Source organism: Leptodactylus fuscus, chromosome 1 (genome assembly GCF_031893055.1).
Source record: "Leptodactylus fuscus isolate aLepFus1 chromosome 1, aLepFus1.hap2, whole genome shotgun sequence".
NCBI classification, from domain to species: domain Eukaryota; kingdom Metazoa; phylum Chordata; class Amphibia; order Anura; family Leptodactylidae; genus Leptodactylus; species Leptodactylus fuscus.
The window spans coordinates 85,499,513-85,526,757 of record NC_134265.1 but is presented as its reverse complement, the minus strand read 5'-3'; the positions used below and the strand labels follow the sequence as shown (position 1 = coordinate 85,526,757).

The 27,245-nt window shown below is 40.9% G+C and overlaps 1 protein-coding gene across 1 annotated transcript; it reads right to left on the bottom strand.

Moving 5' to 3' along the window:
• Positions 1-257: 257 nt before the first annotated feature.
• On the bottom strand, positions 258-26,722 carry LZTR1 (leucine zipper like post translational regulator 1). The gene is made up of 20 exons (XM_075272279.1): positions 26,306-26,722; positions 23,415-23,477; positions 22,720-22,776; positions 21,717-21,796; positions 21,427-21,535; positions 19,193-19,276; positions 18,549-18,606; positions 18,044-18,183; positions 15,510-15,711; positions 14,826-14,936; positions 13,122-13,214; positions 11,549-11,644; positions 10,269-10,455; positions 9,699-9,868; positions 9,305-9,461; positions 7,850-7,976; positions 5,771-5,920; positions 4,976-5,081; positions 4,620-4,700; positions 258-2,339 (listed from the first exon to the last, which is right to left on the bottom strand). Exons 1-20 carry the CDS (start codon positions 26,452-26,454, stop codon positions 2,223-2,225), a joined length of 2,337 nt encoding a protein of 778 aa, XP_075128380.1. The 5' UTR covers positions 26,455-26,722; the 3' UTR covers positions 258-2,222.
• Between the last annotated feature and the right edge of the window lie 523 nt (positions 26,723-27,245).

Below are 27,245 nucleotides of genomic sequence, written 5' to 3'. Positions count from 1 at the left end.
TGTCATGACCTTAGATAACTATTACTCCCTCAAATCTTCATATATCAATATAATAGCTCTAGTTGTAATATAAGAGTCTAGTTGTAATTCATTCACTTTGGTTTATTTTAAGTTCTTTTGCATTTTGTTTTGTAAAACATAAAAAATTTTCTATATATTTTTTTCTCTATACTGACACCATTTAAGAAATCTTTGCGTGCATAAAGAATCATCAGACACTATTACGTTACAGCAATAAATACATTTATTTGTAAACGGATACATGGCCACGTTCTCTCATAGCACAATATACAGAAGAGAAGATACTTGGGCACGTTATGCATTTATTATGTACATTCTGAATACACAGATAGACGATAGGTATGTTTACAGTATATAAACATGCAGTTATACCTCCATAGTTAATTAGATGTATTTCGGAATACCTTAATATAGCCACACATTTCCCACAATGCATTGCTGAGCAATGAAGAGCCACATACAAGTAGATCTGTATAATACTAATGTCTGGTTAGGCAGCTCTACTGTAACTTAGTGTAGAAGTATTTTCAGAAATACTTATCTCTGTGCAATGAACAATGAATAGGGTATATCCTATCAGGTGAAGGTTCACACTAGCGTTTGGCTTTCTGCGCTTCGAGTCCGCTTGGGGACCCGAAGAATGAAAACCTAATCCGCGTAAAGAGCGGTTACCCGCAGACGCCATAGACTATTATGGGGGTTCACAGAGTTTCTGTGCAAAACCGCATTTTTTAAGCAGATTCAGGGATGGAAACCCCAAACAGAGTTGGAATGCTCCTGTGAATCCAGCCTTAGCAATGTGTTAACTTACTGTAGGTGTCTGAAAATTGACAACATAAACCAGACTGACAATATTGTAAAATTGTAAAAATTGAAGCGATTGTAAATATACAGCCAGTTTATAATGTCTCAATATGTATGTCCCCATAGAAGAAATGGTCCATTGAAGGTTCCCTCACTAGTGCAAAAAAGATCTGCTTTATGGATTAAGGAGGTTATTATACCAAATACAGGGGCACAAAATTGCCTACATAAGAGGAAATGAAGGTGTACGTAAAGAAGCACTTCAGTAAATTTCTTCTTTGTCTGACGTCCCTGCGTGTAGTGTAACGTTGGTGAACCATGCACAAGACTGAATAGACACTACCCAGCGCCAGGCGAATATGCTTGTGCATTGTACACCTCCACTGGTCAACCCCTTTAACCTGACAGATCCACTTTAAAAGAACATCTGTGCTACAAGTATTTAGAGGTTATCTGGAAGGGACCATTTTTTTTTTTCCTTACAATCACAGAGCATTTCCAATGTATAACAAATAGATGCAAAATGTAGTATAAAACACAGGGTAGGCCTTCACTAAGCATAGCCAGTATTAGTAAACTTAGACTAGACAGTCAAACTGTGCCAGATTTATCAAAGTTTCTGATGCTGTTCGATAAAGCTGTCACATTATTAGATCATCTACTCTAACTTTACACCTATTAGTTGGTTTAGTTTACATTAAGAAAAATGTGTCGAAATTTGGCGCACAATGTCCCAAGCCATACTGCTTTTTGTATCATACAGCCTGAAAAGTGTCTAAAACACTTAATAGATATGGCGCAAGGCACATTAGACAATGTATTGGCATAAATTCTGCCACTTTGGTTAGTAATTTCCCCCCTCCCCATAGCTGGCTGTCAGTGTATAGTGGAGATTACAATACTACTGACTCTTCCAACCCACTGAATGAGCCATATCTTATTCATCTGTGCATATATAAGGTATTACAGGCCACCCTAACCACAGAACTTCAAAAGGCACCTTCACATGGTCCTATATCAGTAAGTGTCCATTTTCTTTGCACATAAGATTGTAAACCCTAAGAATGTTGTTAGAATAAATGATTTCCTACTTCATAAGGATAAAGCTTCTAAGTACTTAGAAACCCCACAGTAAATTGATGTGAAACTACAGCCTTGAACAGCATCTTCTAAACATAAAGGGAAATGATACACACTTCGATGGTAACATCCTTAGTGATACTTGACTTTTTTACTGCTATAAGTGCAGGGCAAATATTCTCACTGTCAAAATACAGTATAAGTTCAGGTCTCAGCATCAGCTGCCCATCTGCTAATACAACGTCATGGTCCCAAGTGTTCTGGCTGTGAAGGACATTCAGCTTCAGCAGCGAGGAATGCTTCATCCATCTGTCCGCTTATATGTCTGAGCCTAGCTCCGCACACTGCTTGTCTGAGATGTGGCTGGCCAGAGACTCGATAATGTTGATGAGTAAAGGCTGGCTCAATAAACGGAGATTTGGCAGCTTGGCAACCTTCATGTGAGGAAGGAAAGGAGGAAGAATGAGGAGGAGTGTTGTGTCATTTTCTATCTATGAATAAATAAATAAATAATGACTGACCCTTAGATTAACAGGGTTGTCCAAGATCAGATTTTGTTGGCCTATTCCTAGGTGGCAGTGATGCAATATGGTAGCTCTGCATTCATGAAACCGATTTGGAGTTGATCGGCAAGACGGCAGCACGACCACTACATAGTGCACAGAGCTGACTGATTCCAGCTTTATACACTGTGTGGATTTCAGCTGAATGATGAGAACGGCAGCCACCCACTGATCTGATATTGATGACCTATCCTAAAGACAGGTCATCAATATCTGATCTTGGACAACATCTATGAAAAAAAAATAAAAGTTAAATGAAGCATGTCAATCCTTGAAGGGGTAATGTGTCTAGAAATTTAGAGCGTATGCTCATTTGACAACACATGGGTTGGAAAAACTTTACTTACCAGTAATTCAATATCACCATCTTCACCTCCTATATTGGGCTGGAAGGCTACACTCCATAATTTAATGAATTTTCATTTGGATAGGCCATCGTGGTGAGAATCCAACTCCTGGCAGCACCAGAGAGTTACTGGTTTTAGGGACAGGGGCACTCATTGTTTATCAGACATAGTGCTATATATTCTGTGGTGTATGTACCTTATACTATACATAGATCCGACGACCCATCTGTACTTAAACAGGACAGAGCTGAAGTACCTCAACAAAACTACTACACAATGTACAGCATTGTGCCTGGCAAATAATGAAAAGTCTGCAAATCTTACAGAACGCCATGGCTTCTGCCTGAGGAGTTCATCAATATCAGATCAGTGGAGTCCGACAAAAAGCACCCCGTACCAATGAGTTCTCAGCAGACATCAGAACTAACTCATAGAGAGTGAAGTCAGAAGTACATTTCCATTCTTTGTGAACTGGCTGTAGCAGATCAGCTGCCTTTCACTTCAGTAGGAGCGGAGATGCAGTATTTCCAATACACAAAGAATGGATCACCAATATAAGTAACCCAGAAAACTGATGGGTCTAATATATTATGGTACAGTAAAACAAATTAGAATAGTAGTTATACACAGAGACAGGACAGACAAACAGACTAAAATGGTTTTATTATTCTTCATGCTTAAAAGTGATGAGTGCAAAGGAATCCACAAGAGACAAATGGCACATACAAAATATATAACTAAACTCACAGAAGTATCAGTCTATGGGTACCTTCCTGCATTCACACATACCATAATGAGAATGTAATGGATGAAGCTATGAATACACTTGAGCTGTAAGGCAGTAAGTGTATGTTCACATTGCAAGCAGAGAACTAAGCTGGACGCAGAAACATAAGCATCCTGCTTGATCTTGCTGCAGAATCCACAGGAGACTGAGCCCCAACAAATGTGCCAATTTGGCCAATTCATCTAAACTTAATAAGTGAGTGAAAGCCACAGCGGAAAGACGGAGTGAAGAGGAATTAGAGGTGTAATTTCACCTAAATTTAAAGAGGACTTCAATCTTTGTCATGTAAATGACTCCCAAGTCTTTCCTTTATATTTCCATTCCTTTTGAAGCCACTCTTGGCTTTGGCTCAAAACACTACAGCAAAATCTGGTACAACAAAAAATGCAGCTTTTCTGTAATGCGTGGCCTCAGCCTAAAAGAGGTGCTCTCATCTTATAAAGTGATTGCACTTTGATAGGACTTTCCATCAATTTATGACTGGTAGAGCTCTGACATCTCCTGTGATCCAAAAATTAAGGATGGCTTCAGTAGTTAGGGATACAGCACTATAGTAACTTCATTGTCAGGGTCAGTGGGGGTCTCAGAGGTCCAGTCCAATCATAAAGTGGTCCCAATGATAAGTCATCACTTTATGAGTTGGGAAGACCTTTTCTATTGTAGAAAAGAGGGATGTGACAGATCCTCAAGTGAAAGAGCAAGATCTAGGTCTGTTTTATAAAGGTGAGATGGTAGAAAAGCGCTGGTGAGCTGATGCACAAAGTACTCATCACTCTAGTAGTAGGGAAACACTCCTATGAAAACCTTTACAAAGATGGCATACTGCAAGCCAACAGTCTGTCCAGCCATTCCTCATTCTAAGACCTTCCTTCCATACACTAATATACTAAATATAACAATGAGTTAATAGAGTTAGTACAGAGAATCAACATTTTAAGGAACGGTAGAAAAGACTGCTCCAAAACTGAAGATGAGAGGACAACATGTTCCCAGAGCCCCAGAAAAGATGCCACCAACCTTGGTGAACTGATGGACAATGATGTGAAGGCAGTGTTTCTTCATATCCAGGGCTTGTGTCTTGTCTGCTGCTTCTAAGATCTGAAAAACAGATTTCACGTTAAATCCAGGCATCTGCCCTTTATAGTACATTGGTTGACTCACATATCTAGAGCATCATCAGATATTTTGAGATTGACACCCATAAACCATAGAGATTATGTGTAGTTTGTTTACGTCTGTACCACAGATGAACTCTGATTTGAACCTAAAAGACTCGATACAAAATACAATCCAAGAAAGCCAATAGTGACCTCAATACAAAAAGATTCTACTGCATAAAAACCTGGAATATTACAGATATCTGATTCCTCTACCTGGAGCACGTTCTCAACCGTCACGTTCATCTCCAGATTTTGTCGGCAATACGCCTGCAGCCGATTACTGAAAAATCCATAATAATATGGAGCAGAGAACAAATAACTGGTGTTCACATTAAGGAATATAGGAAATCACATATTTGTCCATTTTGTAGTTACTGCTTTGGCGCCTCTGTGCACGGCATTATCAGACACTAACCGATCACAGTAACTGGAAAGGGCAGCTACAGAGAACATCTTCATTGTAGTAGCTGTATCACAGTAGTTGTATCAGGGCATGCACACAATTTACAGATGAGCCCTTCCTTAACTTATGTCTTAGCTCTAAATAAATGTGTTGTGTAAGAAGACTAACTTTTCAAAAAAAAAAAACAACCCATAACATGGTATTGCAAATCTCTGTCACAAGATGTCTACCCTACATTGGTCTATATGTATTAGGAGCTCCAGCATATTATGGGTTTGTTACCATGTCACATGTGAAACTGGAGTAAGTCCTTTCGGTAAGGCTGGACATATCTGTAGGTGCTATTATAGCTCATGCATGATATGGAGACTGCCAGGGTTCTATCCTAGATCCTGTCTCCCCACAGAGTTATACCCTATGGTTTACTCACCCCTATTACATGGCAAGTAACTCCTTTCTTGCTTTATTGGTTAATAATGAGGCAAAGAAAATGTACGTTTTACCTTTCTGCAACAATCATTAACATAAGGTAGTATATAAAACTATACTATCATTTGGAGACAATAATTTAGCCATGTGAGGCTGTTGCTGGACTAAAAGGATACAGAGAGTCTTCAGGTGGCATATTGACTTCTCCATAATAAATGTATCGAAGGAGTGATTCAAAGGCTTGTTTGCTTGGCACCATCTCACCAATAGAAATATTCACTTGTCCATCCTCAGGCATGAAAGAGCGGAACATGGCCTCAAAGTAACTGCAAAAAGAAAACCATAAAGGAAATGATTTACAAGCAACGCTCTCACTGAACTTAGCAGTCTCACTGTAGGACTAATAGGACTCCTTTCTTCACTGCCATACTATTATATAGCTGTGGGTTAAACAATGGTTCAGATATTATAACAGCAGACTCTTCCATGGACATGAATGCCCAGCTTGGTTGAAAAGGAGGACCTTTCATGTCCTTGGGACTTATGTGGTCTAATACACCACTAGAAAGCCAATAGTGCACTGAATTCAGCACACTGTCGGCTTTCCCGTTCTGTGCCCTCAGTGAAGAGCTATTGGTGCTGGTACCGTAGCTCTTCAGTGTCAGAAGGTCATTTCTGACAGTCAGTTAGGAACGCCCTTCCTCACAGCAGCGCCTATAGTGCTGTACTGTGAGAGGGGTGTTCCTTACCGCACAGCCATGACGCCGAGGAATCACCGGGCGGTACAGAATGCCCCCTCTCACAGTACAGCACAACAGATGCTACCGTGAGGAGGGGTGTTCCTGACAGACTGTCAGAAACGCCCTTCTGACACTGAAAAGTTTTGGTAATGCCTTCGATAGCTCTTCAGCGGGGGCACAGAACGGAAAAGCTGAAATCAACGCACTGTTGGCTTTCTAGCGGTGTATTACACCGCATGTGCCCGAGGATGTGAAAGGTCCTCTTAATCATACATGATACTTTATATAAGCAGAAATATATGTGGAAGCTAGATGTACATTAATATTGTACTATACTATATACTAATGAGAGCCACACACATAAGTGAAGACTATACAATGATGTCATCCAATAGCTATTGTATCAAATAATCATCATAAATATGCCATTCACCTAAGTCGACTATGCAAATGTCAATGGTGGGGAATGCCCTATGGTGACTTGTGTCTGGGGATACAGGAGATGGGTAAAGATCTACCCTGTCACAGCCTTAAAAGGGGTTGTTCAGGCAAAAATGGACAACCCTTTTAATGTTTAAATCAGCCGAAATCAGTGGAAAAAAAAAACAAAAACAAAAAAAACAAAAACACACTCACCTGTCCCATGTTGAGTCCTGGGTCTTCTACTCCGGCATCTTCTGAAGTTCCACTGAAGCTGCTGAGGTCTATCAGTGGACCTCCAGAAAAGACCCAGGAGATGCCGCTGGAGCAGAAGACCTGAGACACCGGAGCAATGGGGACAGGTCAGTATGCATTTTTTTTTTTAACGTTTTTTTCAAATACCTCTAGCTGATTTAAACGTTAAAATAATTGTCCATTTTTCCCTGGACATCCCCTTTAATCCCCCAACTGTAAAAATCAGAGGATTGTTTGACAGTTCTTACAGCAACTAGATTACTGTAGGAATTAACCAACAAAATTGTATACAGCCTGCTTTACCCCACCTACTGTACAGCGTCAGTGCATGGTATTTTTATTTTGGTTTCACAAATGAAGTCAGACATGCAGAAAGTGTGAAGAACGTAATGTCACAACAGCTGCTACACTATAGCTGAGGGATGTCAGTCACCATGGAAGGGCTGGGATGGGGTGTGGAGAGCTGACTGCTTTTATCTTTCCACCCCCTTGACTTGAAATACCTAATTTGCATACAGAATATAAGTTATTTTTCTGTAGACGGCGGCAGCAGCAGGTGGAGATATAAAGATACTGGGGGACAACACATGAGAGGAGCAATAAGACACTGATGGTGGTTTGGGGGTGAAAAGGAGCTAATAGGTTCCCTTTTGATTCTATGCTTCATGACTGTGGATATTTCAATATTACAGATCAAATCTCAAAATTTTAGGTTACATGGAATTTGTCTAAAGATCAGACTATCATGACATGAAAGAAGACAGGCAGCAATAGATATAACAAGCGGTCTTCAACACTGATGAGACTATAACATTAGAAAGGTTTACAAGCAATGCACACCTGGAGCGAGCAGCCAAGATGGCTTTATGTGCAGGTCTTGGGTGGCCATCTAGTAACAAGGTGATGTCACAGAAATCTCTTCCTGCCCCCTCCAGATAAGCCTTCATATCCTGGACTAGAGAGGTGCCTATCGGACAAACAAATGACTTACAGTATCAGTATTCAATCTAACATCTTCATCTGCCTTACGCATTAATGGTTCCCCTTAAAATACAGTGACAGATGAGGCGTTTTATTCAAGTTTTATTTTAGAATGGTTTCACTTTTGTGAGGTAACAAATAATTATATAGAAAGAAAAATATTCCCAGAAGTTAACTCACTACCCATTCATTACTGCCTGCAGTTCTGGCACACATTAAGGGAAATTGCAGGGAAATAAAATAAATGAATTCTCTACAGCAGAGACATAAAGGGAGACTAAGGCTAAGGCCCCATGGGCCATAATCGCAGGGCTAAAGCACTGCGGAAAGAACCGCTGTGTGAATGCATTGCGGTTCTTTGCGCAGCACTTTGAAGAGAAAGTTCACTGAGTTTTCCTCTGCGGACTTCCTCTTAACATTATATCTACGGGAAAGCCGCCGGCGTTTCCCTAGGTATAATTGACATGCTGCAATTTGCAAAGCCACAACGGCTTTGCAAATCACAGCGTGTCCGCGCAGCGATTTCTTCTGCATTTCTTCCCATGAATCCCATCCCCTTTGCTTGCACTGTAAAACGCTGTGATTCTTCCCACAGCGACAAATCGCAGCGTGTCAATAAGGCCTTAAATCTTTTAATATAAGTGTCAGGGTCCATTTACACAAGGACTATTACTGCAGTCGCTTCTCCCTCATACAGTTTCACTGACTGCCAATATGAGACAGCTGACAAATAAGCTTGATCCCAATAACTGGCCTATGTACAGTACAAGGGACTGATGGATGTGACCTGGTTTAATGTCTCACTGTTTGCACTGTCTCCGCAGTGCAAAAAACCCTTAAAACACTGTAAGGGCGGGTTCACACCTGCGCCCAGTCTCCGCTTTGCAGGTTTCCGTCTTCTGCCCAAGAAACTGGACAGAAGACGGAAACCAGCAGTCACTTTTCAAACGAATTTATTTGAATGGGTTTGCAAAGTGTCCACCTGTGAGTGTCTTCTGGTCTCTGCGGTAAAACAGTTTTTTTTAACCGGACACAAAGATGGACATGCAGGACTTCGTGTCTGGTTACAAAAAAACAACAAAAAAAACACGGTTTCACCATGGAGACCAGAAGACGCTCAAGGGCGCTCACTGACTGCCGGGTTTCCTCCTGTCATGGTTTCTCGGGCACAAAGCGGAGACCGGGCGCAGGTGTGAACTTGTCCTAATAGAAGTTATGATACAATCACAATAAGCCTTTAAGGATTTAAGGCCTTTATCACATATCCAGAGCATGTACAGTCTACACAGCAATGTACCAAAGCCAATGACAAACCTATATCAACAGGCTGGTCGGAGTGGATCCTGACAGGAGGCTGCTGCTTCCTGCGTACAATCTCCACGATCAGCGAGGAGGACAAGTGCTCAAACTCCTTCATCATTATCACCTGGTTGAAGTGGGATTCCTTTACAACAAAATTCAGACAGTGTTCCTAATGAAGGGAGAGAGTTAAGTCAGTAATACTCCACTAAAACATCCGGTGAATAACCACATGTACAGTAACTGGATCAGTCTGGTGTGTTCACTGAGAAACTGAAATATTCAGCTGAAGTGCACCCTGAGAGTGTAATATCTGCGGTGGATGTAGAACGCATTATATATACATGACATCTGGCGCTTCCCATGCGGTGGAAAGTAACAGCCTTGAGCTGGGCAGGTCTAGTGTTACCTTTAGCTGGTCCAGCTGCAGCTTGTTGGCATTTTCACACACTACAAGGACATTCTGAAGGTCAACAGATGCTTCAATGTACTGAACACAGAGTTGCTCCAGTCGTGACAGCTTGAAATGCAAAGCTAGTTTATACACATCCATAATGAGGAGGACATCCTGGACATGACCTGTGTGTGTGGGGAAAAAAAAATTAAATCGCATTTCATAGCTGTTTCTGTGCAAAGACAAGATCATCTTTTGTTTGGCAGAATATTGCATCATGGGAAGGAGAGCATGCTACTCCTAATTCACTCTAGAAGGATTCAAGGAGACGCTAAATGTTATATGTCCTGAACATTTGATCTACTTTTACTGGCCTTCAAAGGTTATTGTCCTTCCTTACTGGAACAGAAATGCTGTTAGTATAATTGATATGTCCTCATAAATTCACCGCTGCAATAAATTATAAGAGCCATGTATCCAAAGAAGGACAAAAGTCACAGTCCTGTTTTATAAAGACATTACTGCCAGTAACATGAAGCAATCCCCGCTCTTATTTTCTGATTTTAAGTATGTGGTCAGACGTACCTTTCCGTGGGTACTTGATCTTGTCTGTGTATAAGAACTGCATAAGCAGCTCAAATGGTCGAGCTTCAGCATCTCGAATGATCACATCCAGCATGGGGAGAGAACGACTTGTTTTCTGAGGACCACTTGCATTTTCCTGTTTCTGCTGCAGACTTTGGCCATCTTCTTCTGGATCCTGTTTTACCTTCTGATAGTATAACAACAAAAAGAATATTTCAATCACTTGCGTATATAAGGAAATAACATACAAGCTTTTGAGACATCCCATTCTAAATCCATAGGTATTAATAGAAAGTTGATCCCCCCTTTGAAGCTTAAAAGCTTCCGCTCTTCAGGAAAGGCTTCTTACAAGATTTTACAATGTCTGTAGGAGTTTTTGTCAGACTCAAAAGTCTGTTCCTGTTCCACACCAAATGTGATCAATGGGGTTGAGGTCAGGGCACTGTGTGGACCAGTCAAGTTCTTCCACACCAAACTCATCTAGCCAAGTGTGGGAGGTTTATGGAAGAGGAAAAGTGAGCCATGGGGAGGTGAGAGGGGGGTGTAATAGAGGAACAGTGAACCATGAGGAAAGGGGTGTCGAAGGGGGGGATGTAATTGAGAAACGGTAAGCTGTGTGGGGGTATCATAGAGTATGGTGTTGCCTCATGTTGGGTGAGGATAGATGATAATGGAAGAACAATGAGCCTGAATGAGATTATGAATAATTTGGGGGGTAGGAAATAGTGAACCTGAATGAGAGCAATAAATTTGGTGCCAAATTCCGTGGCAGAACTGGCAAATTCCACACCAGCCAGGCAGATATTTTCCACCCACCCTTCACTTCAATGGGAGTCATCAGGCGGAATCTGTCTGAAGATCGAGCACAAGGCAAATTTTTTCTGCAAGCTGAAAAATTCTGAAGAGAAAAAAAAATCTGCATCTGCCTCCCACTGAAATAAATGGAGGCTGGTATCAGGATGAATTTGGAGCCGATTTTGAGTCAGAATCCACCTCAAATTCAGTTCCAAATTTAGATGTGTGAACATACCCTAAGGGTACATCCTCACTTAGCAGTAGCTACATATGGCACTTTACAAAATGGAAATATTTTTCAAGTTGAACTTTATTATGTTGACTGTCAGCCATAAGGGGAGGAGAGATGTGGACAACTGCTACATTCAGATGACTCTATCACACTGATTTTGGGAGCTTTATGGCACTCAGAATGTAGTGAAACCAAAACCAATATAAATCAGTTGCATCCTGAATGGCTTTAACATTATTATTGTATTACTTACTTGTCGCTGCCTCTCTCTTGCTTGAGTGATTTTCTTCCGCAGATATTTACATCGAGCAGTGACAATAGAAATGTGTCCCCGGACTCGCTCCTCTTTCTAGAGGAAAGTGGGGGAGAACGTGATATTTAGACACTTTGTACTGAGGGTACAACTGTGAACTTATAGGATTCATCCTAAAATACATCTTGGTTATAGATAATCATTAGTCCATATTTACTAGATAGACAGTGTACATGTAGACATTGAAATGGGCTAGACTGATCAGAGTAGCTCAGGATATATGAGAAATCTGGTACATAGACTGCTTATCTAAGAGCTTACACCACCTATTGGTAGGTCTAGTTTTAGACAAAATTTTATGCCAAAATTCAGGTGCAAAATGGTGCACTGCAAACTATGTTCACTTCTACTAAGCCATGTAGCCTTGTAAAGTTGTTAGGGAAAACTTCCTAAACATAGATGCAACATTTTGTACCAAAAGTGTGCCATATTTTGGTGCATTTAACGCTATATTTTAGGTGCAAACACATCAGTAAATCTGCCACACAGTTTATAGATGATATAATACAATAACAGCAAAATTTCTGCCAGAACCCTGCAAACACTAAAAAAAAAAAATGTTCAATATCAACCAACCTCTCAGTGGACCCATACTGTAAGAGGGATTCAAGTTCTATGTCTCATTTCACTGTAATATGAATTATATACACATATGCTATTTAGTTTTATGCATGTATTCACATATATACATTTATGTGGTTGTCTTATGTGGGTAGGTAGCTGTGTGCGTGCATATTATCCATGTATCCCTTATCTGGGGCTATCATTTTAATCATAATTAATTGTAATTAGTTTTTTCCTTCCTGATGATTTGTTTGTCACCCTTTTTGTTATGGCCCCCTATTAATATGCACATCCCTTAGACAAGGTGTGATTTTGTGGGGCCTTTTGATGTTGGTTGCTTTGTCCAGCTGACCAGAGACAGAGCAGAAAGCCATTGACTCCTGAGGCCAATCAGCAGCCTCAGTGAAGGACGGGATGTCACTACCTGTCACATCCCCGGGTCCCTTCCTGAGGCTGCTGATTGGCCTCAGAAGTCATGTGACACAGGATGTCATAGCCAGTGAGGAATTCCAGCAAAAGAAGACAATCAAGCAGCAGGACCGAACCAAGCTGGGAGGACACTGGAGCATTGGGGACAGGCACATATTTTTTTTTTTTTTCACCTTCCCCTGGACACCCTCATTAAATGACACAAGTCATCTAATTGCTGCTGCGCCCACTATCAATTTTTTTAAAAATTTAAATTCAGTACACCCTTTCAAAACATATGGCCTTGACAGGTTACATGTAAATTAGCTTTTGTTCTCTAAGAGTGCAGCTACCCTACTAGCATCTAAAGGTTTCTGTAGGTGAAACAAAAACAGCAATACAAAAATGGATGAGAGAAACAGTGAAGATAAAATGTTTTATAAATATAAATAAATATTCTATTTAGCATGTTGTCCTTGGTGACAGTTCCTTTCTAAATCCCCAACACAATGCAACTGAGACCAATCAATAAGTAACTTACCTCTCCCAAAATAAATTCCACATCACAGAATTGCTGGTTCTCAAATAATCTTCCATAATCCTCATGTAAAGTGCATTTTGGATAGCAAGAGAACTAGGGTGGAAAAAAGGACAATAGAATTGATTTGAAATATGCAATGGCAACTTTTGTGTCACCACACAAGGAAGTAGGACTGGGCGATATCACCCTAATTAAACTCACAATTCATTGAATATTTTAGATTAACTATGATTAAAGAGTTTGTCCAAGCAAAATTTGACAACCTGTTTAAGTTCTAAGTAGGCTAGGGGCATTACAAAAAATAAAAAAAATTCATACTCACCTTTCTATGGTGCTCCAATGCCTCCCTGCACAGTCCAGTCTTCTTGATTTATCCTGCTGATGAAAGTCCAAGCCACACGTGACCGCTGAGGCCAATCAGTGGCCTCAGGGAAGGGCCTGCAATGTCACTACCTGTGACATCATGGGTCTCTTCCTGAGGTATGCTGGTCACGTGATCGCTGAGGCTAATCAGAAGCTTCAGCGGAGGGGCATCCATGACATCACAGCCAGTTAAGAGTTTCACTTTGAGAAAACGCTGGAGCAGAAGGACCGGAATGTGTTGAGAGGACACTGGAGCATTGCGAAAAGGTGAGTATGATTTTTTTTTTTTTTTTCACCTCCCCTGGTCATCCAGGCATTAAAAAAAAAAAAAAATGCCTGGACAACCTTTTTAATGGTTGATTACTTAATAACACTCTCCTTTTTACAGGCATTCCCCCCCCCATTTATATGCCACTGAATTTTGGATCCGGTTATTCACATATCAGCAATCCTGATTGGACAGCATACATAACCTTTAACCAATGGAAGTATGAGACAGGATGGCATGGGTGCAAAATATGTAAAATAATTCAGTTGATTTTGGGTTTTGGTTATTTTGCAATTAATTGCTCAGCCCTACAAGGAAGTGTTTCTTTTAAGAAATGAATTATAAAAACACATTACTTGCACAGTTTGTATATATACATATTCAAAATGTAGATTTTAAGTCTCACATTACACCAACCCAAATTTGCTCACCTGAACGAAGTTACTTTTTGCAATGGAAGTGAAGGAGTCTAGCTTCCAAAAATTTGCTGCAACTGGAAACTATTCATTCTATCTCTGTTTCTAGAGACAATTAAGCATGCCGACTCTATAAGCCAGAGTGGAGAAATTTTGGACTCAGTACCATGCTATGTTACACCCTTCCCCTGCAATGCCCACTGCAGGGAAAATATATGGCCATGTGTAACTTCCATCAATATCAATTAATTGCTTGGGTGACTACCTTTAGAGATAGGATTGTCCAGACAACAGTCATGGTCAGTATTTCCCGACTCTTTTATGGGGGAGCAACTAAAAAAATGCAAAACAGCTTTGTGTAGGAGTGGGAAAGAATATTTTGGCCTAGAACTGTTGACAGTTTTGCCAACCCCCCATGCTAAGCTTCTATAAGCAAGTCAGTCTGCTATCATAACTATAAAATAACATGTCTGATTTTTATTCTGGTACGAGTTTTGACTTACTACTTAGTTTATTTGCTCAAGGCCCATTTGTCTATTTCACTTGTTAAAAAACACTGGACAAATGAGCGAGTGAAGAAAGTGTCATAACAAGCATTTGTTATTCTTTATGACTGGGTTAGGCTGGGCATACACCCTTTACAACACTTTGTGTTACCTGAAAACGATACATTTCTCCGCTCCTGACATTATTATCGACAGTCCCTCCAAAGATATACATGGCATCAGCAATAACAGCTGCAGCATGGAACAAGCGGCCACTAGGAAGCTGTAATATGAGGTTTGGGAGATTTACTTCACCTTATCACTGTGACATCATTCTTACAGTAATTATTCAAAGTATACAGTGACCACACAAACAAATGTAGACACGCTGCAGTGTAACCCTAAGATGATGGTATTGTAATAATAAAATATCCGTTGCTCTCCTTCTGTGGCCTACTAATGGCAGTAAGCAGGAAGGCAATAGTGCAAGATAACAGCAAGTGAAAGAGAAGACCGCATCATCAGTAGAGATGAGCGAACACTGTTCGGAACAGCCGTTCCAAACAGTACGCTCACAGCACGCTCCCATAGAAATGAATGGAAGCGGCAGGCACGCGGGGGGTTAAGCGGCCGGCCGCCAGCAAAGTCTGCGTGCCAGGTGCTTCCATTCATTTCTATGGGAGCGTGCTGTTCGGATCGGCTGATCCGAACAGTGTTCGCTCATCTCTAATCATCAGCTGTTCTAATACACTCACACAGAGGAGAATCTTCCCCTGCAGATGGCAGCAACATTACATCAGGAGGGAAAGTGATCGAGGTGTGAATACATTTATCAGGATAAATTTGTTGACCTTACCTCACTGTCTGGACTGGGCTGTATTACCTCCCAGGATTGGGAATCCACATCATAGCAATGCAGTTCATTAGGCAAAGTGTTGTCTGCAGCTCCACCAAATACATAAAGGTGACGATCAAAGGCCACCATTGTGTGCCCATAACGCCTTTGAGGAGGTGGCGGTGACCCACGCAGTAAGTGCTCTGTAGGAATGCGCATCCAGCTGTGTGGACATAATCACTGGTTAGATGCAGACCTGGACATTCTTATTGGGTCATTGTGTAAAATATGGAGAATAAAATTGTGAGGAATGAGTAGCTCTAGGCCAATGCTACCCAAAGAGTGTGGCTCTCAGGCCCCCTTGCATGTGGCTGATATAAATACTGTTTCTTTGTAGCTTACTCTGTCACTTTCCTGAAACTTACCTATGAATCCAAACCATATCACTGGCAGTTTACACTGGTGCATGTGCTTTGCCAGCAATGCAGTCATATACGTATCGTATTTTACGGACTATAAGACGCACTGGACTATAAGACGCACCTAGGTTTTAGAGGAGGAAAATAGGGAAAAAAATTTTGACGCAAAAAATGGTAAAATATTTAATATATGGGAGTTGTAGTTTTGCAACAGCTGCAAGGCCACATTGACAGGTGACCCTGCAGCTGTACGGGGACGCATAGAGTGGTTTTTCTACTGTTATATATATTCTAGGGAAAGGAGGTGATTTAGAACTTTTATTTCATATTTTTGTTATATATTTTTAAAGCTTTTTTTTTTTTTTTTTTTTTTACTATTTTATTCCAGAAACTATTTTGAAGGTAAGATCCGCAGCTCTTGTTCGTTGATAAAAAATAACTTTTATTGCTTCATTTAAAAATTGGTAAAGACACCATAACGTACAAGTGAAAAAAGATTAGAAAAAACATGAAAGTGAATTAAAAACCGCAATAACTACATGTTAGGCTGACTGACGCGTTTCGAGACACAAAAACGGTCTCTTATTCATAGTCTTGTGCATTCACAAGACTATGAATAAGAGACCGTTTTTGTGTCTCGAAACGCGTCAGTCAGCCTAACATGTAGTTATTGCGGTTTTTAATTCACTTTCATGTTTTTTCTAATCTTTTTTCACTTGTACGTTATGGTGTCTTTACCAATTTTTAAATGAAGCAATAAAAGTTATTTTTTATCAACGAACAAGAGCTGCGGATCTTACCTTCAAAATAGTTTCTGTGTTTCCTCTTCCTCCTCAAGTCCGGGAGAAATAGATCGTGCACCTTGCTTCGGGATATGGTGAGCTTTTACATTTGACTTTATTTGGACTATTTTATTCCCCCCCGGGGACTTGAACCTGCGGTCACTTGATTGCAAGTCCCATAGACGGCAATACAACTGTATTGCCGTCTATGGGACATTCTGTATATTAGTATTACGGCTGGTCATAGACCCAGCCGCAATACTAATATAGCAGTGACAGGGCTGGGAGCCTTCATTAGGCTCCCGGCTCTCACCCGAACAGGTCGGCTCCTGTGATATCGCCGCGCAGGAGCCGGCCTGCAACTTCACAGATATGGGGCCGGTGGGGACCGGCCCCGGAGGAGAAGGCGCCACCAATCCAGACTACAGACCCGGCATCCACTGTACTAGAGAGGCGGATGCCGGCAAGGGATAAACGCTGGCACAGGTGCCGGGGCCTGAGACATCGCTGCGCTCCTCTGCCCTGCATGAAGCCAGCAGCGGGGGGACAGAGGAGCGGAATAGCATCACTCCTCCCGCTGCTGGCTTCATGCAGGGCAGAGGAGTGCAGCGATGTCTCAGGCCCCGGAACCTGCATCTATCCCTTGCCGGCATCCGCCTCTTTATTACAGCGGGTGTCAGGCGCCACATTCGGACTATAAGACACACCCTTCTTTTCCCCCCAAATTTTGGGGAAAAAAAGTGCGTCTTATAGTCCGAAAAATACGGTAAGTGGTTTGTGAACTAAAAAAGGTTGGGAATTGTCCCTTCAAGTTATAAGAGTATTTATGTCACAATGAATCCTCAATGCCATAAGAAGCTGTATAGTGTATACTGTTGATAATCCTTTTACATGACCTGATACAAATTGTGTGAGGATAAAAGAACATTAAAGGGATTCTATGGCTGAAATAGGAATAGAAGTCATGGCCATGAGGCTGAGAGTTATTGAAACAGCTGAATGTGGCTGCGCTACATTGTTTCTGTAACTTCCACAAAAGTGATTCTAAGCTGTGGAAACAGTGTGGCTCACTGTGCTAAGCTTCTATGGGATATAGGAAAACAGCATAGGACAGCTGTGTTAAGCTGTTTCTGTAACTTCTGCCTGCCTTATATGGCTGGAGACACACGAATTCTTGGCCATGAAACACTGAGATGAGATAAATCATTTAAGGATGGCCAGAATATGCCTTAAAAGTTTTCATTATTCCCTGTAAATATACAGATCACTTTAAATTAACATCCTTTAATTGACATTTTTGTGCCCTGTGGATGAAATATCTGTCTATGATGTTGTGGCTATGTTTGGCTCTTACACTTTTTCAGCAAATTCAAACTGGAATAGGTTGTTTGTGATCTTTGCTCCACTTTGACCCGAGAAGACGAACATTTTGTCCCTACAGACAGCCACAGGGAAGTTACAGCAGGAAGGTGGGATCTCTCCACTTTGTTCAATCTGCAATACATATGACAAACATCAGACAAGCGCAGTGATAAAGGATTTTCAGGGCAAATGATGGATCACTTGTACAGGAGCTGAGCTTCAGTAACTCAGCACAGCCACACTTTAAGAACAGACCTGTCTGTTTCCGATTCGTGTTGAGAACTGCAGCTCGGTGCAGTTCCCAGGTATTGGAACCTGACTGATCTGATTTTGATGACCGCTTCATTGATTTTAGCTTTATATTATATTTTTGCGCCTCTCTTAGTAACAGCGCATTACAAAAATGTAGTACATACACTGATCTATATGTGCTCATCCTAGTAAAAAAAACTGTATATTTGCAGTAGAACTCCTTTAATCAATAGTCTCCATATTACCTCTTCCCAAGCTGCTGACTCACGGTCTTGCAAACTAATGGTCCACATGTCATTTAGCCTAAATGAAAGATACAAATAAAATCATAAAATACATAACCTTGTGTACAGCATGGCAAAAGTCATGGAAAAATATGAAAGTGGCATTTACATTTATAGTGTGTTTTAGTGTGGTCTGTCTTACACTGCATTCTTTTTCTGCTTTCCGTAACATACATGACGCACAGGTTAAGAGCAGTAAGACCTTGTTCAGTCACTTATGCCATATCCTATGCATATGTCATAAATGTACCAGATGGGAATACACCTTTAAGAGCATTAGGACATAGACTTGTGAAGTATAGTCTATTCAAGTCTACTGCTGAACTGCAGTCATTCAGCTTCTAGGTGTTCTATTTGGTGTTCTAGGATGGTCATATGCAACAGGTTGTTTTTTTTTTTTTTTTTTTTTTTTTTTTTTTTTTTTTTTACATTTTGTGTTTTTGCATTTTTTAGGCGGAATGGTCCTGGATCAATAGAACCATAGTTGGTACAAATTGTGTGGCCATTAAAAAGACATAATATAGGCCACCACTATCTGTATGATTAAATACATAAAAAAAATAAATTAATTAGTGTAAATATCTATATATATGTGTGTAAAGTACCTTGCATTTCCATCATATCCTGCAAAAATCCACAGCTTATCATTGTATACTGTAGCTCCATGTGCTGACCGGGCCACTGGTAATCTGAAAAAAAAAAAAGGACATCAGGTCAGGTACGGATCTATTACATAAGAAAACTAGACCCCAAGCTAATAGTTTATCTATTTACAATGAAATGTATCCCTGGACAGATAAAACAAGTCAACAAAAGATAAGAGGACAAGAAACTGGGTAAACATCATTAAAGTGAACAAATCACTGTACATAGGGCGTAGAGATAAAGAGTCAGCTTGTTGAACACCTAGTACAACATCTGATAGCAGCTTGTAGATCTCTTATCTTGAGCTTATGACTTCAGATCAAAACCAATACAATAAGTAATTGCCAAACTATGTAAAAGATTAATCACTGTATTGCATTGTTAATGTATTCCTATGGTATAACATTCCCTGTCTTTTCAAAGAGGTAAAAACACAAAATAGAACATACCTGTATAGACTAACTGGCTAAAACAATATCAAAGACATTTTCAGACATCCTAATGACCAATCCTTACAATAAGGTCATCAGTATCAGATAGTGGGGTCTCATTTGAGATTATTAGCAGCTGCTGGAACATTTATTCATTTCTATAACTTGTATAGGGTCAACATATTTCACCCTACGCTCTACAGACATTGTCACTCACTTTCACGTATAGGACTTATAATCTAAATCTTACAATAAGTATGTCTTTGGAGAGTGGAAAGAAACCCACGCAAATTCTGTGAGGAACATACACACTCCTTGTAGATGTCCTGCCCCATGCTGCCTGTGAACCGTCCTTTGTGTAGTGGCCAAGTTAAGTTACTGCATTGGAATGGGAGCTGAGCTGCAGGGAAACGGCAGGCATCTAAACAAAAAGTAAAGCTCGCCTTTCTGAACAGTTCTTTTTGTTAGATCCTGCACTAGTTGCTAACCAGAGGGGAGCTGGGTGTAAAACCCCCAGTGATCTGATATTAACCCAGAAAACCTCTTTAAACTTACTAATAAATAAAGTTAGAAGATGTATAATTTATTATAATGGGATCATACTGCAACGGGACATGTTTTTCCACAAAATCGTGGTGCCTTATTGATGTGATATGACGGAGTTAATATAAAAACTGTAGAAATCCATTGTTCAGGAGCTTCAGCATTAGATCATGAAAGCATGCCATGCACCTCTGGAAGTCATCGAATGATGGTTATATATCAGTACATGATATAATCATACAGTACATAATATATAATGGGGCTCCCCATGTACTGAGCTATTACATCATTTGAAATCACAACTAAAGGGATCCTATCATTGGATACCCTTTTTTCCTCCCTAACACATAGGAATAGCCTTAAGAAAGGCTATTCTTCTCCTACCTTTAGAGGTCTTATCTGTCACCATTCCGTAAAATCTGGGTTTTCTTCAGTATGCAAATTAGTTCCGACTGCGCATTCCCGGACCACAAGAAAATGCCCGCTTACACAGTAAGCTAGTGTAAGTGGCGCTTTTCTTGTGGCAGCTTACACAGTAAGCTGGTGTAAACAGCCATTTCCTTGTGGCTCGGGCATGTGCAGTCGGCTCTGCCCAAGGCCTAGTAGACTGAAACCCAGGATGGAAGACGACACAGGGAGAGGCTGTTCCAGAAGAAGATTGAGGCGTTGCTGGAGAGTTCTCTCGCCGCATTGGGGACATCCCCAGTGCTGTTTGAGCGCTAGGGACCACCCCCAGTGCTGCGAGAGAACTCATTTGCATAACAAAGAAAACTGGGATTTCTCCCGAACAGCGGTGCGGAGAAGACATCTAAAGGTATACACCAGGAGTTTCTATAGGCATCTGGGAGTATTAAGGCTATTCCTATGTGTTAGTGAGGAAAAAAAAAAGGGTATCCAATGATAGGGTCCCTTTAATTAAACACTTATTATTTTATTATATTTTGGTGTAATTAAAGACGTTCTTCGACCAGCTTTGAGTTAACTTGTTAAAAATAAAACTTGTTTGCCTATACATACATACATACATACTAGCATCCACTATTACATAAATACTAACTGAATGAGACCCCAGAGTATAATACCCATTCGTGGGTGGAGAACCCTACATTTTTTGAAAAACTTGTAAAAAAACCTGGTTGGTTATGCCGGTTTGCTCATCCCTAGCTATTATATGAGAATAAGTTTATTGAAGCAACAGCTAATATTTAATATCTACAAACCTTCCTTCAATTTTCCATTCTGTCCAGAGACCAGTCCCAAACTTATACTCAAAGAGATCATTCTTGTTCTTCAGATTGGAATTGGAATAAATATCACCAGTATAGCCACCTGGGAACCAAAACAGACAACAATAGTAAGACAGGAGGACGAGTTTTTTTTCTAGGACTATGATATTAATGACCTATAAAACTGTATCATGCAAGAAAAGATATACAGTTACTAGTAAGACGCCATACTTTAGACATTACAACATACTGTAAATAGGTTTCTCCAATCCTAACTTACTCACCAAACACAAACATGCTGCTTCCATAGACTACTGCAGAATGGTGATATCTCGGTGCTGGGGGAGTTCCAGTAGTAAAAGCCCTGTTTGAAGTAAAAGACAACAAAAATGTAAAAAAATAAATAAAATAAAATAAAAATTATATATATTTCTAAATCATACACGTGGTTAACCAAATATAAGAATGTATGAACAGTAATAAAAACAGTAAGATGTTTAGTAAGGTCTCTAGGGACAGAACACAGTCTAGTTGTTAGTTCTTCTAGAGAATGGAGAACTACTCATTGACTTGATGGCTTTCTGAGATGTAAACTTGTGTTCTGTCTCTCATGTGTTACCATGCTGTTTAAGACTGTAGACATTTCTCTAAAGAGACACTTCACATATTCAACACTGACTTATTGTACTACACTGTCTACCAATAAGTATTTGGACACCTGTGGTAGAATAGAAAAACAACATTTATTCCTATTCAATAGTTGGTAGAACCCAGCAGATGCTTCCTTATGGATGGTATTGATCTACACAATACTCCCGGATACCTGTTGAAATTCCTGGTGTATGTGAGCCAGTGGTTGGGTGCGGTTTCTCTGGCCAGCACACGTTGGTCTCTATCTCCCAGTTTCAGGGGTCTGCCGACTCGGGGCACATTCAGACAATCACCGTTCAACTTCCACTTTGTAATCACATAGGCCACATTTTGGGTAATTCAGTTCACTTGCTATGTCCCTTAAGGATCGACCATTTCTGTGGTACCTCACAATTACCCCTTTCTTGAAATTGGACAACTCTGCACTACATGGTATCTTGCATGCAACTAATCCCAATGATGATTCCTATTTAACGGCGACCGCAGATATCTTCCATGCAGGGTGTCCAACTACTTATTGGTAGACAGTGTATTCATATACGACAATCCACAGCTTTGTACAGAAGTGCATTGTCTTTCCTACTAGGGGGTGCCTGAGTAATTGTGTTGCTTCCAGCTCTTGAAGCTGCACAGTACCTGCACCAGGAGCAGTCCTTCACATCGAACCTCAGCAAGTCATTTAACATGTTCTTCCTGCAGATAGTAACGAATGAATGAATACACACATATCCACATTCATACATCATAAACTGCATATAAAGTAGATTTGATCTTAATTTTAATAAATTCAAGGCATCTAAACTTATTCTATTTTCTAACATATCACCAGGTAGCAATGGGGTGGGTCTCTATGCTAGAACAGCCTCGAAATAAAAAGTAGGACCTTTACAGTCAGCCCGAATGACTAGAAAACCTACTATGGCAATGAGTCACAAAATGCATCCATCATGTCATTGTCAGGCAGCAAAATCTGCTTTTATAACCTAAGCATTTTGCAGCATGTAATATACAGTAGGAGTATCTTAGTATATTTTGAACTGCAAACGGTGAAATCTGTGGTAAAAAACAGCAGAAAGAATTGACATGTTGCAGAACTGCTGCTCAATGACTGCAGGGGCTCTCCACATGGTGTGGATCAGATTTAGTAAAATGTAATCCACTTTGCTGAAATACACTGTGGATTTTCTGGTTGTAAAACTATACATATAATCACGTATCTGCTGCATTGTAATTGCGGCGCCATTTACATATACACTATTACTTGCGCTGTCAGGCTATCTTTAAATGCAATTACAAAGCCTAGAAAATAAAGATGGAATCACAACACTTACCCGTTATCTCCACCAAAGACGTAAATGGCGTCTTTGTAAGCTACAACAGTATGTTTACTCCGTCTGTAAAACACAAAATAAAAGTCAGGATCCTGTGTACACTACATCTTCTCAACGGTGGAGTAAATTTATTAAAGTGGTCCAAACGCAAAACGGTACTGGCTGCCATTAGCAACCAATCACAGCATTCATTTTACAGGAACAGAATTCACAGTTTTGCTTTTTGCAAGATGTGAATGAAGATAAGTGGGTTATGGCTATATACAAGGGCCTTTTGGTGTAGATTGATGTACATGATGTGTTACAGTGGGCTTCTATGATAATATAAATACATTTAAAATGGCAACACATGGAGGTGTTAACATGATAGATTACTCACCTCTTCCGCCTCGAATGCTACGCTTTACTTTCTGATGTTTGACTCGAGTATGCTCATTTAGGTTCACACGGGGTTTTTTTGGACCGGATATTGACGTGGGAAGCCGCCTCAGAATCTGGTCCAAAAAGTGCCTGCCGCGGCTAGCTGTGACGGTCACGGATTCTGACAGTCGAGGCATTCCGCTCCAGATTAGGCCCAAATGAATGGGCCCAGTCGGGAGGGAGTGTCACGCCTCGGACGACCACGGCTGATTCAGCCGCGGAATCTACCTGAAGAAAGGATAGGTCACTTCTTTTTTCCACGGGCAGCAAAAAAAAAGAAAACCCTTCGCAGAAAAAGGAATTGTACGACTTCCATTGGTCATTGGGAGGTGTTTTTTTTTTAGACAGATTTTGATGCAGATTCCACGTCAAAGTCTAGTCCAAAAAACTCAGTGTGAACCCAGCCTGAGCCAGTCACTGGATGAGACAGGTCATCAATTCAACCAGTGATGGGCTGAGAGGGCATATACAAGTATTTCCTGTGTGTCGGGAGACATCATGAATAAGACAGTGCCTGAACCAGAATGACAAAGGATCAGGAAGAGGTAGAGTAACCTTTGGTTATTTTAACGCCCTATTGTGTACACTTTTATATCTATTTTTAATGTGATGGAAAGCACCACTCTTTGGCACCATGCCAAAAATGGACCTTGTGGGAATTGCATGGGAAAAGAAGCTGTCCCTGTACTATAAACAGGAGCCTCTTGGTGATAGTCAGTAAGGTTCCAGCTGTATCAGAGAAACTTCAAGTCATACCCACTTCTATTTGTCCCCAAATTCCTGCTAATATAGCCCTGTATTTAAGTATGAAGGGGACAAATGGAAGGGAGTGTAACTGACACAAGGAGACACATGGGTCTGCAAAGCAGCTGTAGACACAATTTTTAATGAACTCATTTCTTTTTTCATGGTTGCATTGGAGTTGTAAAGAAAATTGTATATGTACATAATCTTTAAAGGGGATTCCAAGAACTGAAGCCATGATGAGCTAGGTCATCAGTATCTGATCAGTGCAGGTCTGACCCTCAGAACCACTGAGGCCTTTTCTCTATGCCTAGGACATGGAGTCGCAATCAAGTGAACAAGGCTGAACCGTATTACCAAGCACAAGCCCTATGCAACGTACGGCACTGTGCCTAGTATTCAGTGAAAGGTTATAGTACACACCTGAATGCTGCAATTTTTGGTCACCGATCAGATTCGGATACTGATGACCTTACCTAAAGCAGATTTCTAACTAAGCACACATGCAGATATTGTATTAGGTTACTTTCCTCATCGCTTATGGTCATCCTGCAACAAATCCTTCCCATTCCCTATAATGGAGTTGACTTTCAAATGCTGTTTTCACAGAACAATAACTGTAATTGGAAAACTTGTACACACAACATATCAGTTGTGGCAGGTGAAACACATGTCTGTCAGATAAATTGGCCATTTACACACACCAAAATATTGATACAATGGAACAATAATTAACTTTGAATTGATATCTGTATGTGTAAAAGTAGCATAAGGACAAACCATCAATAGTTCTTTTATGGAAAGCTCTTTTAGGTTAAGGCCCCACGTAATGAAACGCAACGAAAAAAAAAAAGAACGCATATTGTGGGTTTTTTTTGCAGGATTGTTGACAAGGTTTTCTGTGATTTTTCCTTTCCCTATTAAATCTATAAGAAAATAGCTTGTACGGAGGAATATTGTCAGGGGGCAATGATGCTAAGCTGTAAGGCCCACACTTCTGACAGTGGAGAGATATCAGTGCTGAAATTAACAGCACCGAAATCTCCAGAACCTGTGGGCATACCGGGAAATCCAACAGTGCGCCGAATTCAGCGCATCTATGAGGACATGAAAGCTCCTCTTTAAAAGAATTACTTACTCATCCATAGAATATGCCGTCAATATTAGATCTGCCGGGGTCAGACATCAGAGGTCCAGTATTGCCATCCTGTGCAGATTCTAAAAGGGGTTGTACAAGCATACTCTCCTGCCTTATCAGACATTGGGTGTAGAGATATAACTGCACGCTAGGCAGACTATGCAGTGTCAAGCCTCTTACTATGCCTGATCTCGGGTGTGCCTGGACAAAGCCATTCAGAAATATGCCCAATGTATGCCAAGCACACCCCTTTCTACCAGTGGTAGTAAAATGTGGCAGGTTAGTGTTGTGGCAGCTAGCATTATATGGTGTGACTGGTAGTTAGGTTACACATTACCAATAATGTTGTAGAATGACAGCTTAGAATAGCATATCAGTGAAATTGGCGACTCGTGACATATTACGTATACTAATAACGTATTATGGTACTATGGCACAAAAATGGTGCAAAACAGTAATACGTGATCTACTCCCAGTCTAACCTGATAATCTCATATTCCATGATGAATGTAATATAGTATACAGCTATACAGGCGGCTGTGCCATGTCTCCTTGGTCTGTCTGTAGCGCCCAGCTGAGGATGGCTTACCTGGCCCCCACAAACTCATCACAGGGCAGCAGCCTCCTCCAGCGGTGAACACTTTCAAAGGGCCCGAAATTCAGAGTCAAGTACTCAACACTGTCAGAGCAGCTGTGGTCGAAGTCTACACTGGGGGCCACCTTGGACTTGCACGCCATTGGGCCACAGGATCGCTACAAGCACTGACACTAGGTATCATACGATGTATAGGGTGGAGGCAGCCACTACTCTTCCTTCACAGCGCAGCCATTGGACCATATAGCACCATGTACGGGGTTACTGTATGCCTAGCACCAGGCCATTACCAGGCACCCGACTGGCGGGCGCATAGTGCAGGCGCCGGGGACACAGCAGCCATTGGAGGACCAATAAACTGCACCAGGAAGAGACCTAAGTGACAGGAGCGGCGACAGCACTAGCCGACAGGAAGCCAGCGGAAAGAGCGAGAGGAAAAGACAGAACGTCTCAGACTATCCGCACCACCTAACTCTATGGTAAAGTGTCAGGGCGTGTACTGCAGCGACATCTAGTGCTCACAAACCAAAACAACTATCTACTATTTCCTTGTATTTCGCTTCAGATCTGTGATTGCTCCTGCTCAGTGTCTGTGAAAGCAAAAAACTCGGCACCAGTCTTGACCTTTCATACATATGCTTAATACACAAAATACAGGGCTTTATTTAAAGGGGTCTGATGTCGGATACAAAAGTAAAAGGCCCCTGTGAGGAACAGTATAGACGGGGGCGAAAATCAGTTTATCCACTGGCACCAGTAATCTTCTTCCACTAGTAAGAATATGTAATTCCACTATACTTCCTAAGTATCACCGTCAAGTATTACAGTCAGGGCGTGTTCACACCTGCGCCCCGGTCTCCGCTTTTAGGTTTCTGTCTTCTGCCAGAGAAACTGGACAGGAGATGGAAACCAGCAGTCACATTTCATTTGAATG

What these genes read in the sequence shown, in the direction of transcription:
- LZTR1 (XM_075272279.1), bottom strand. Translation starts at nt 26,454, where the DNA reads ATGGCGTGCAAGTCCAAGGTGGCCCCCAGTGTAGACTTCGACCACAGC. An exon ending in GAATGGAAAATTGAAGGAAG is followed by an intron (nt 19,277 to 21,426) that starts GTTTGTAGATAT and finishes TTTTTTTTTCAG; the next exon opens with ATTACCAGTGGCCCGGTCAG. An exon ending in ATGCCACCTGAAGACTCTCT is followed by an intron (nt 5,082 to 5,770) that starts GTATCCTTTTAG and finishes TGTGAACACCAG; the next exon opens with TTATTTGTTCTCTGCTCCAT.